Here is a 13,638-nt window from a genome sequence, read left to right as displayed (position 1 = left end):
GTGAAGGTTATAGAGGCACAATGGGCGAGCACTGAGGATACGATCTCGGTCTCGCAAGCAAGGATACAATGCACAAGAGATTCACTAATACTGGAGTCTCTGCTAGTAGAGAAATGCATAGAAGTAGTAGGTTGAACAAGTACAACAAGAGTTCATGCGGTCCCAAGAACCAAAAAGAGAGAAGGACGAGGACGATGATGAGGGAGGAGGCAATGGGCCATGAGCAGAATCAACCAAGCTTGGGACCTCCAAAGGTACGTAGCCTAGTGGTGATTTGAAAGGAGGACGAAATGGACCAACAACAAAGAAAACGAATAATGTGAACCCCTCAAGAGCCATGAAAGATGAGACACGTACATCATTTTGGTATTTCCAATTTTCCCTTTCATCAATTTAATTACCAAACAAACAAATTCGAAAACTTTTAATTCTATTTTAGAGTATAAACAATGATATAAATTGCACCTAGTGGAAAGAAAAACATGAGCTTATCAACCCAAATCAATCTTCTATGTACATGCATTTTCTTGCAATCCCAAGGAGCCTATTCAATATGGTATGTATATGCATTTTTGAAACTGAAATTTTGTATTACGTATACAGATACTTATAGGTGATGACCCACAACATAGGGAGGGGTTAAAAATTAATTTGCAAGATCCAAAAAGAAACCCTCCAGCAAGGTCCAAAAATCTCGAGAATAGCCCAAACAATAAACCCACAAGTACGTCTAAAAATCAAAATTACATGTTACCCAAAGATGACATGAGAATCAAAGCCCATTGGTCTAAAAGAGGGTACGAGCTCTCTAGAATCTTCAATGCGGTATGATATGCGATTTGATTCAATCCTTGTTCAATACTCCAATCTCCCTTGAAGCAATCGACAAACTATCGAACGTATCGAGAGCACGCTAAGACCTTAAATGTGTTTGCGCTCACCATAGAGCATCCAAGGAAAATGTTAGCTCTCGAAGCTCCTCGCTAAGATGCCCACAAGAAGAATTAAGCTCCATTTCTGCTCATTCCCAGATCTTTAACCTTCAGTGAAAGCTCTTCTTTCGGACAATTTTAGCTCCCTGCTAATCTTGTATGAAGATGTCCACAACAAGAATTAAGCTCCATTCCTGACTGCTAAGGAAGCTGTATCCCATACCTTCAATCTCATTCCCAGATCTTTAACCTTCACTGAAAGAAATTCTTCTTCATCACTGCATTTGCTCTGAGCTAGCAACTCCTTGTTCATCTTCTCCAGCTGCCGGCGAGTGATTCCTTCAACCTCTAATTGCTTTTGCAGAATCGCAAAGTTTTTTTTCAGTTCTCGCAGCTCCGATTCGGCTGCCTTCCTAGCAGACTCTGTCTCCGCAAACTTCTTCTCTAGCTGCAGATCCACATCATGGGTCTTTGTGGGGAGCTCAGAGATCCTATTGGAATTGCTGAGAAGCTGCAAATCACGCTGCGTTTTCTCCAGCAATTCGTCCTTCTCTTTCAAACTCGCATTCAAGGAGCTGATCAAGTTGTTGCTCTTTACCACATGCTCCAGAGCTTCCGCTTCCAAATCGCCCATTTGTGAGGCCAGCCTCTCCTCCGCCAGCTGTGAACTCTCCAGACGATCCCTCAATTCGTGAACCTGACTCATCAAAGCTTCCTCCCTGCCGCCGCCATCCTGACGTTCCTGCTCTAGCACTCGATTTCGAGCGAGCGCAGCGCCCAGCTTAGCCTTGGCATCCCTGGCAATCTCCAATGCGGAGAGCAGCTTGGATTCCAGGGCGGCAATGGCGGAGTCTTTGGCCTTGGAAGCCCAGGTTATCGCCCGGAGTCTCATTCTAAGAAGCGAAGAGGGCTCCGGCTCTTCGTGAGGCAAGGGCAACGTGCAGATTGGGTCAGGCAGAACGGCCATGGGATTGAGGAATGAAGCCTAAGATCAAAATCAGCTGGTGCTACCTGAATGAGGGATTGAAGGACGAAGATGGCTCGATCAATGGATTGCAAATGGATTTGATGGCAGAAACGACCCAAATGGACGGGAAGGATCTGGGTGAATTGAGCCTTGGCACTCGAAAACAGCTGCTCAGAACGAGGATGGCAAGAGACGTATAGGTGGGCAGTTTGCTCGAGGACTGCGCGAGAATATAAATTGCAATGGAGAGGATGAATGGATTGTGAAGGTGCTGCAAATGAATTTGATGGCAGAAGCAACCCAAATGGGTGGAAAGGATCTGGGTGAAATGAGCCTCTGCACTCGAAAAACGGTTGCTCTAACAGGAGGAGGATGGCAACAGACTTATAGCTGGGCTGTTTGCTCGAGGACTGCTACAAGAATGCAAATTGTGAAGGTGCTGCAAATGAATTTGATGGCAGGAGCAAACCAAAAAATGGGTGGGAAGGATTTGGGTGAATTGAGCCTTGGCACTCGGAAACCAGTTGCTCTAACAGAAAAGGATAGCAACAGACTTAAAGATGGGCTGTTTGCTCGAGGACTGCAACAGAATGCAAATTGCAATTTGCAATCCAAGACAGACAACAAAAGTAGACTACAACATGGTTCACTTGGATCTTGCAATACCACTCCACAAGAGAGAGACACAGTTAATAATACTATGCTTCACTTGGATGTTTGAACACGTTGCTTTGAAAGTGTCCACATTCAATGTATCTCCTTAGGAAGACTTCTCTCTTGCCACGTGGTCTCCATTGAGTGTCCCTCACTCTCTTTTCTCCCACACATACAACATATAGTGGAGACCCTTGAAGCCCTCCTCCTTCCATGTGTTTGCATGGGAGTCACCTATCTTATTATGTAATGCTATAAATTCATTAACATTAGAAAGCATTATAGAGACATCTAGAAAATTGGAGGCTTCTCTTTTAATTCAATGCTATGATCTAATGTTGCAAGCTTTAACTTTAAGATTATGACCTTTAAGTATACATTTCATCATATAATTCAGTGCTATAAACTTTAAGTATAAACTTCATCGTATAATTCAGTGCTATAAACTTTATCTATTGCACTCTCATTGGGGGGTATTCATCAGCCTTACATTATACATAAAAAGGAGTGTATTTAATAGGATAGGAAGAGAGTGAGAAGGAACTTTAGTTAAATGAAAAGTACTGCAATATATACAAGGATATGCATACATACATACATACATGGATATATACACATATGTATATAGATAGATAGATAGATAGATAGGGGAATTAAGTAAATAGAGGAATCACCCATATAACTTAAGTATATATGAAGGATCAAGCACTAATCATGTACTAAAAACTGTTGTTATTATACAACCAAAGAAATTACATCAAACTAGAAGGAAATAAATTACATTATATATACATCTTTATAGAGGGTCAAGCACTACGACAGGAGAATTAACCTTGTAGGAAAAAATAAAAGGAGGAGTATAAAAGTAAAAGAGCATAAAATGAATTAAAAAGGAAAGATTAAAATCAAAACTTACATTACACATGAAAAAGGACCTCAAAACGAGCAAGGGGCTTGTAAGATGAAATTTTGCAAAGGCAAAGGAAGTCCTTTTGAACAACTCCGTAAAGTTCCCTCTTGAATAGGATGCACCAAATTGCTGCAAGAAAGGTAGAGTTTTCAATCTAGTATCATGTACATCATTAAAAGTCTCAAATTTGACAGTTGAGCCTCCGTCTTTGAAATCCTTAGCTTCCCTTTTCGAGGTCAAATTATCATACACAGGGGGCTTCAACAAAGGAATTAGAGTAGGATTACTGACATTCTGGCTTGCTTTATCACTAGCGATTGCTGCTTTAGGCATAACAGCCCCAAAGCTTAGCATATTTGGCACACCAGTGGAATTTCCCATCATCCCTTGCATTCTTGCTTGCATCCCTGCTTGCATCCCTAGCTGCATGCCAATATTACCATACATCATATTAGGTTGCATACCCCCTAAAAGGTGGAAGAAATGCATAGAAGCGCGATGGAAGGCCATGGGACGGTCAAGAGAAGCAGGAAAGAAAGGCCAGAAACAAATGGGAGAAAAGAGCCAAGGGATTGAGGGTAGGAGGAACATCCAAAGGTGAGAGAGATGCATGTCCACCTACCTGTGAGGAGTGTGAAGGAAAAAATCTAAACAACAATCGACCTTCGTAAGGACAAATAGGAGAGGAATGAGGAGGTACTCGAGTATCAAAGGTGGCAAAGCTTGCAAGGGAAAAAGCACTAAGAAGGCATCTTTGTAAGGTGGCATTGAGCAAGGAACATGAAGAAATGCCATGAAGACCGAAGGGACCTATGCATGATGAGCTCCATGGAACTCTTAGTTTGGCACAATGGGTACATAAACAAAAGGTAGAGCCAAGTAAGGTGGAAAAGCATCGACAATGTTAAGGTGAAGAGAAGAGCCATAGTAAACTTTACAAAGCGGAAGACAAACCATATAATCTATGAGTAGAGTTTATGTATCGCTAGAGAGCTAGTGCTACACAGTAAAACCTGTGATGGATTAAAAGGAAGCCAGCAAGCATATAACCTCCCAAGAAGGCCGTTCGTTACATGCATGGCCATTAATCATGGTAAGCTATGTAAGTGCAATGAGGAAAGGACGTTATGCAAGGTGGAAACAAGGCTGGGTGCCACAGCTATGATAGAGTACAAGATGAAGGTGACAACGCTCTAGTAGCCAGAGGCAAAAAGAGCCAAAAGGATGAATAAGAGCCAGTCCCCATGCCCCTGAGGACAAGCTCTCTCCCGCCGTGCTTCTTTGGCCACATCTTTCATCCACCACCAATTCCACATCTTATGGCTTTCGATGATAGCATTAGCCCTTGTCTTACAAGTTGTCCACTACTCACACATGGAAACATGCTCATAGCAAAAATCCTTCTTGATGTGTTTCCTAGTGTGCTATGCAAGATTTGAGCCCAATGAAATAGAGATGACCTTACTCAATCGACCATTTGCCCCCCCCATTGTGAATTGCTCCCACATCTCTCCAGTTTTCTTGTCCTTCATCTGCTATGAACCCATAGAAATTCAGATTTTCAAATCCACATTGCCGAATTGTATGGTTTGACATGTCCTAGAAAAGAATCTGGCTTCTCTCATCTCCTTTCATCTAAAGTGTTGAAATGGTCATGAACTTTTGCACACTATGAAAGAAACAAGAAAAGAAAAGACCATGCTTAGCAAATCTGGCCTTCATCCAAGGTAAAACTATCAACATTTGAGGATGTATAAAGGACTTACCTAGGCACTGTGCTACATTGCAATACTCTATGGGTGTGGTCACATTGGACCTAGGACCACATCTAGTCTCCATTATCACATTCTATCTACCAAATCCACATGCAAAGTAGGTCCTTTTAGGGACATCTTTTTTTTTGGGTGGACATCTTGAACACAAAACACGGTCCTCAGGTGTACCTTTCCCTAGAAAACAAGACCCATGAAAGAAGACATACATGGATCTTTTTTTTAGTGAAAACAAGCTACCATAGCCTCCACCCAATGGCATTCTTGCTTTTTTTTCCTCTACAACAATTCTTCTAAACCTATAATAGCAAAGTAGTAGTTACAACATATTGTATCCAACAAAGCTTAAAAGTTGTTTTCACAAATAAAATACTGTTGTACATTTGGTTTCAACAAGTGGGAAAATATCCTCAAGAAAATTTGAAAGCTCAATTTCCCCTGTTGGAGAATCTTCCTATGTTGTATCTTCTTCAATATTAGGCCTAAATAGAGAGGCAACCAACACAATCTTTGCAACACACATTTGCACCTTTCTTGGTCTAGCATTCATTTCAACCTTGAGAACATTGGAAAGTGGTTGTCTTGTCCTCTCTATCTAGCGCTTGGAAGTGCCAGGTTGCACTTCATGCTTGTGGACACCAACATGAACTATCAATCTTTTCATGGGTAGCACATGAGGCATGACGTAGTACACCTGACCGGTTATAAGTGGCAACACAAAAGACAAGCTTTCTACAATAATGAGATACAATCTTATTCTTCTCCTCCAGTGTCATTATGCTAATAGACCATTTCTTTTGAAGATATCCTTTAAAAAAAGATGTGTTGTATCATAATATGGTGTTGTGACAACAGGTGGAGTAGAGCTACTGCTGGCTAGGTCGTCCAATGGTCTAGGTGTAGATCCATCGACATACTCCCATTTGTCCTGAAGTACAAGAATGGCCCGTTGACACTCAAAGAAGCCTACACAATATCTCACCCTCAATTTAGCATTGATAGAAATGCTTGCTATTGCAGGTCTGATCCACAAATGTCCATCATATTTTTGTTTCACTCAGTGTGGCGAGCTTGGGGACACGAGATCAGGGGGGAACTGGCCATCTATTGTGTGGCATCTGGAGCTCAGATCAATTGGGCCAAATCCGTAGGTTTCTTTATGGGCATGGAGAAGGTCCAAGAGATTTGACACTGGGGGGCTTCCCTCAGCTTTAGGTGGATTCCACGCGGATAGACAGCATGATACCTTGGGTGCCAGGTGGGTTTTGATATCATGATAGAGCAACAATTTGCTCTAGTTCTAGAGAGCGTTGGCACAAGTTACTCTATTGGAGATTAACCAAACTCTCACTTGCAAGCAAGGCCATTGTCACCAATTAGGTATCACTTGCCACCGCCAGCTCCTACTACATTGCTTCATGCTGGTGTTTCCATAGGGGATGCATGGGACAACTCAAAAGATTGGTGCAGAACTTTCTCTAGGTGGGCTCGGATGGCACATAGAACACTAGGGCTAGAGTGGCCTAGCAGACAGTGATCGTCGATAGACAGTGATCCTTCCACAGTCATGTGATCCTTCCACAGACAGTGATCCTTCCACAAATAGTGATCCTTCCATAGAACACCAGGGCTAGAGTGGGCTAGCAGATAGCGATCCTTCCACAGTCATCGTGTGGTGGGTTGGGCATCATAGACCTAAAGATTTGGGTACTCCATGGCAAGTTAGTGGTTCAGGGTCTTACACTTGGTATAGAACCCAAGAGCTCCTCCTCTAAAGAGGACTTCTTAGGAACACCCCCCCAAATGTGTGGTTAGTGGCAATGATCTTATAGGTGGATATTCTCAGAAGCAGGCATCGATCACAGGGAGAGGTTTCCATTTTTGAGAAGATTGGTTAGGGTTTGACGCAAGGTCTCAAGGAGACTCATTCAAGCCAGGCCATCCTACAAGGAGGAGTTTGAAAGATAGCCAATTCTCTCGCATCCAAAGGCCAAAGATATAGATGGATGTATGTTAGGGTAGAGGACACATGTTGGATGGCCACAGTGCGACAGTGGCCCAGCAAGATATTTTGGGTCTTGGAGAGAGCTTCCCAGGGACCCAGAGGCCAGGGCTGCTCATATGCATGGAGTGGATATATGGGTGGCAGAGATTGATGCAACGATCCTTAAGTCATAGTGGGAGGGGCTGCGCAGCCCCTAGATGCCCCACTATTGGGACGATAAGTTCTCGTGGATAGGGATGCCTCTCAGGCGAGGTTCTTTTTAAAGTACTTAGTTTTCATTAATCACAGATTCTATAGGGTAGGTCCTAGCGGTCTCCTACTACAAGTGGAGTCAGATAGGGAGTCATAGGACCTAGTGGCAAAGGATCAAGGTCGTTGGCCATCTGGGTAGAGCATGTCACATAGATTCGGCCACAATCCTATCTAGCCCACAAGGCATCTCTGGTTATGGGAGGGTAGGCCTCTTAGGGATGTTAATGGGACCCAGGGGAGTGGTTTTGGCCAATATGACAGGGCACTCTGATAGGGTAGAGGAGGTGCCCTTCTTTTCGTACATGGCACATATTGGCAAACGGATTCAATTAGAGTCCGTAGCATGAACCCCCTCGAGGGAGTGACACTGGCATGATTGGTCTCCTACACATGCATGTATTTCTTACTCAACCCCCTTTCTAACCAAACCTTACATAATCAAACCCTCGTACCTAACCTTACTCTTACATAACCCAATCCCGCTCTTAGCTCACACCACCCTTCTTGCTCATTTGGTGGAAGTTATCTCGCTGCCCTTCCTTGCGGTGATCTTGCCCCTCACGTAATATCTTCCTAACCCAAAAGGCTCCCCCCTAACTGGTTCGTTATTCTTCCATCTCGGGCTCCTCTGATAGCTTCTATATTCTTTGCAAGAATAATGCAGCTCTGCTCCCTTTTCCTTGACAATACTTACTTGAAATCACCAGAGTTGGCATTTATTAACTCTCTTGGTCACTCCAACGTCTCAACATTTGGCATTGGTGATGGAGAAGTCGTCGGCCTACCCAGATTCCTCCTCCAAGGATTTTTCACCTTCTTTCTCTTTCATTTTGTAGCTTTGACATTGTCCAAGTCACTTTGCTTACCCTCCACTATCTTCTCTAGCAAAAACTCCCTTGTTGGATCTCCAAATGTTATTGACAAAATGCTAATACTGAACTCTTATTGCCAATATATATATATATATATATATATATATATATATATGTATGTATGTATGTATGTATGTATGTATGTATGTATGTATGTATATGTATGTATGTATGTATGTATGTATGTATGGATGGATGGATGGATGGATGTATATATATAGATAGATAGATAGATAGATAGAGAGAGAGAGAGAGAGAGAGAGAGATTAAATATATAATATAACATATTGTTTGTTCGATCTCTAGAGTTTGAGCAAATGGAGTCATGGCGCAAGCATTGAAATAATTGAAATTGCTCAATGGCCTATCTTGTTGCATTCTTGACAAATTGGGTGGTGCATTTCCCCCCAAGTTGTATCGCGAGCCTCCCAAGATCAAGGAGTGTGCTTGCCTATTGTCATGATGTTGAGGTTCATACTTGCAATATGGTCTTATGTACCATCAGGTAATCGCCATTGTCATGATCTCTACGGATGGCAATGTTTGCACCAATAGTTGCTCTCTAGAGGGATTCATCAAAGAGAGAGAGAGAGAGAGAATATATAATATTATTATATATATACTCTATATATATTATATATTATAATATATATATATATAGAGAGAGAGAGTAAATATATAATATAATATATTGTTGTGGAGAGATTCTACTTGGACACACAATGATAGTGATAAACTATTTTCTCTTTAAGTAAATATAAATTTAAAGGACTAATAATAAATAGAAAAGGGTAGTTGTAAATACCTGCCTCTGCAGCGGACATACTAGTTATAAGATTTGTTCTATCATCATGTAGGGAATGAGTCTGTTTGTGCACAATCTGTAGTTCCAGAAATCCAAATGAGGAAATCATTCTGCCTTCCGAACTGTTTATATTTAGTAGTATTGGCAGAGTATACATGTTGTAAGGAATTGGCAACTCTGATACGATGAATATATGGAAGTATTCTTTGCTCTCATATCTTTTCATATTGATTTTGAAATCCGGATGATACTATGTATTGCTTAAATGATGCATTCCGATTGAATCTTGTACATTCTAATAGGTAGACTTAGGAATATATTTTTTCCCAATACAATTGTTTGTCCTATCTCCAAAGTATGAGGACATGGAGTCATGGCCCAAGCACTAACACACACTATCCCGTTCGATTCTTGACAAATGCAGTGGTGCATTTGCCACCAAGTAGTATTGTAGACCTCACAAGGCCAAGGAGTGCTTGCCTATTGTCATGTTGTTGAGGTTCATTACTTGCATTATGCCCTTATGTATTGTGAGGTAATCACCATTGTCATGATATCTATGGATGGCAATGTTTGCACCAATAGTTACTATCGTAATGGATTCATGAATGTTGCATCCACGTTCGGCTTCTTTAACAATAGTAAGGGAAGATAAACCCTTCATTCCATAAGCCATAAAGAGGAGAAGTACAAATGTAGCAAGGTTTGAGCTCCAAAGTTTCGTGACAATGGGATCCCATACATTGCTACATACAATGTCCATAGGATCAAGTATTCAGATCTCTACATTGTTACAGTCATTGGTCATCATAACACAGGAAGAATTGGTGTCATCAAGCATTATGAGAAGCTTAAGGAAAGTTTTGAAATATTTTATGTGCAAGTTGTAGTTGTACAAGAGCTTGACATAAGTGATTGGGTATGTTATGGTCATTGGTCATCATAACAAAGGAAGAATTGGTGTCAGCAAGCATTATGAGAAGCTTAAGGGAAGTTTAATATTTTATGTGCAAGTTGTAGTTGTACAAGAGCTTGACATAAGTGATTAGGTAATGTGTTCTCAATTAGTTTGCTCCTTTAAGAAAAAATTTATCACAATATACAAAGGATGTTAAGAGAAGCCTAGATTTTTATGTTGGGTGGTAAACTTTGAGTGGTACACTATAAGACAATGCTGGAACTCCCTATGATGAATGCTTTGGATATGAAGTGCAATGTTGAAGAACAGATGACACATGCATTCATGCGAACAAAAGATTGCCATGTAACCAAACCTTTTTAAAAGCTCCAATGCATTTACTTAATGAATGCTCAAATAACTCTTATTGGGTTTCCTCCCCCTTTTCGATGGTGGCTTTGCCACAAGTTACCACACTACATATACATAGATACTTGCACATACAAATAGACACACATGCATATACTAACATCACAAGCACACAAAATTACTCTCATGTAACAGTGTGGATAGAGAGAGAGAGAGAGAGAGAGAAACATACATACATACATACATACACACACACACACACACACACACACACATGTGTGTGTGTGTGTATGTATGTGTGTGTATATGTATGGATATATATATATATATATATATATGTATGTATGTATGTATGTATGTATGTATGTATGTATGTATGTATGTATGTATGCATGTATGTATGTATGTATGTATGTATATGTATGTATATGTATATGCATCTATATATATATGTATATGTACATGTGTGCGTGTACACACACACACACACACACATACACATAGAGAGAGAGAGGGAGAAAGAAAGAGAGAGATTTACGTGTATATATATGTGTGTGTACATATATATATACATAAATACACACACACACACATAAAAGATAGAGGAGAGAGAGAGATAGAGAGAGAGAGACAAGGGGGGAGAGAGATTATAAAATATTTATTTATATTTTAAGATTTAGTGTTTGTGTATGTGTGTGTATGCGTGCATGCACGTGTTGGTATTATGTATTTACATTTTTCACAAATTTTCTTTAAATTCCTCCAAGTTTGAGATTTATAAATGAAACCTTTGAATTTTATTAAAAAACACAATAGATGATCACAACTTTGAGACCTAGTAGCCTGTCGCTGATGGGTCAGGTTACTCATTCATTTAATTTCACTTTTTCTTACATAAATTAGGTCATTTTTCACATTGTTTGAGAATGTATTGACAAGAAGTTCAATAATTTCTTCAATAATCTCAACAAAACTTTCTCAATCAAATAAGGTTTCTTGAATCAATGTCTTGGAGTCTTTACTAGGTCCTTAAGTAATGCGTAAAGTAGACAAAAGTGGAAAAGCATGTGACAAATCAGAGACCATATGCAATCAATAAAACTATGAGCAAAGAAATCACACAAACTCTAATTGTAAAAGAGATCCAAACTCCCAAAAATTTGTAATTAGCTGTGCAAAGATGTACAAAGCTTTGAAATTATTTCCAATTATGTTATAAAGAGCTCATAAAAGTAAAAGGCCAATGAAAACCACCGTAAAAAACCATTGAAACAAAGAAGATTTAAAGTTGCTACTTCATGCAAAAAAGGAAACCAAATATCAAGCGACCACTCGTTACTTGAACAATCCCATGGAGGTTTCATATTCTATAAACTCTTGCCTTAAATACTAGAGCATCCCATTCATTCTACACATTAGTGTGAAGAGTAATCAAGGAGAGGGTGGAGAGGATCGAGGAAAGTGATTAGATATCTCACATGAGAGTGAAGATTTTATTCAAAAAAGTATGAAATTTAGATTATTCATACATGTACAGCTTTTGAAGCTGCCTAATGACATGTGGCAACTTCAAATCATTTAATACCTACTTCAAAGAACTAGAAACCTATAAGCTCCCATACTTTCTTAATATATTTAGATTTTAACGGAAACCTAAAGTCCTATTACATTGTAATTAATTCTTGAGGCATAATCGTCTAAGCCAATTGGGTTATTTTCATTTCCTCCCATGTGAAACCAAATAGCAACGATAGCTCAAAAGTAATGAAAAAATAGCAATTGCATTTCTAACTAACCAACCATGAACTAGAACTTCAAATGTTTAAAATAAAAGATGTGACCTATCACGATAGCTCAAAAGCAAGGAGAAAATAACAATTGCATGTCAAACTAACAAACCATGAATTAAGACTTTAAATTATTAAAAAAGAAAAGATATGACCTACCACCTAGCCAAAGTGGCACATCCATTAACTATACCCTATCATTATCCTCTCTATGGCCTAACCATCGTCCCCTCATATACCTAGATTAGTCCAAGAACATTCCCAAACTTATCCTCATAAAACACAACATAGTGCAGTTTCAATCTCACGATTGTTACTAATAAGATTGAAAACCATAAAGTCCATCACGCATAGTAGGGACTAGCCACTATGACATCCCCACTAACATCATTAGCGCCCAACAATGGGAATAGACCATAATATCTCACACATACAAATCCACACACCCACACATACTCGAGCATCCATTTATACAAAGTCTTCATTCTGAGTTTCTGTTAGCATCCGGAGGTAAAGGGCAAACTCATCCATGTTGAAGGCTAGCACTAAAGGAGAAGGCTAATCAAAAAGCAGTCCAAAATCTCTTCATTCAAGCTACAACGACTTGTGAAGTCTAAACAATTTCATTTTAGTGCCTCCCAAACGAGCATCAAAATCTAGCTGATAGGGCAATGCACCATTTAAGATAGAAAGAATTATTGCAATATCAACATCCCCCCATCCATACTCATGTTCATTTGCATTCCCTCAACCATATCCCAAGATCCATCCTATTATTATCTCATCCTAAAATCCTTTCCCATTTTCTCATCCATCCTCTCATGTCATCATGTTTTTCATCCCCAATCCCATCCCCATCATGGCATCCATTTCCTTGAACATCTAATAAGATTGTATCACCTAGGTATTCTGGACATTGGGATGCAGCTTTACCAAGCATAAACCCTTTGTCCTAGTACAACAATTACGTATAAAATGAAGATACCATGAGGTGGACCATCATTTGTTCTTTTAACACTATGGCATAGCTATATGTAAATGCCATCAAAATTGCAGGTTAATTTATGGTTTGTGATTTTAATTCATTATAAGAGCAAACTTACCTACAATTTTAGTACATCAGACAACATCCTAATATAACAAAAATAATCATACATCACACAACATCCTAATCATACTTGTATAATATTACCCTACTTGTTGCATACACATAACACTAACATGAATTGTGCTTTAAGAACATGTGGCAAGCATCCTATTATAATATTAATAACCACATTGCTTCTATTCGACTATATCTAGCACATAATATACTCAAGTTGAGCTCATATTTTAAAAAGAAAATGCCCATCAAAGATGAGTATGATAAAAAAGAATGGATGAGTATGATAAAAAAGATATCAATGCACATCAAT

The 13,638-nt window shown here is 39.6% G+C and overlaps 1 protein-coding gene across 1 annotated transcript; it reads right to left on the bottom strand.

The window, feature by feature from the left end:
• Positions 1–710: 710 nt before the first annotated feature.
• LOC147885892 (uncharacterized) lies at positions 711–2,048 on the bottom strand. The gene has a single exon (XM_087396697.1). It carries the CDS (start codon positions 1,897–1,899, stop codon positions 1,114–1,116), a length of 786 nt encoding a protein of 261 aa, XP_087252823.1. The 5' UTR covers positions 1,900–2,048; the 3' UTR covers positions 711–1,113.
• Positions 2,049–13,638: the final 11,590 nt, after the last annotated feature.

Source organism: Dipteris shenzhenensis, chromosome 25, assembly GCF_047967505.1.
Source record: "Dipteris shenzhenensis isolate YYH24624 ecotype China chromosome 25, Dip_SZ_1.0, whole genome shotgun sequence".
NCBI lineage: Eukaryota > Viridiplantae > Streptophyta > Polypodiopsida > Gleicheniales > Dipteridaceae > Dipteris > Dipteris shenzhenensis.
This window is presented reverse-complemented; position numbering and strand designations above follow the sequence as displayed.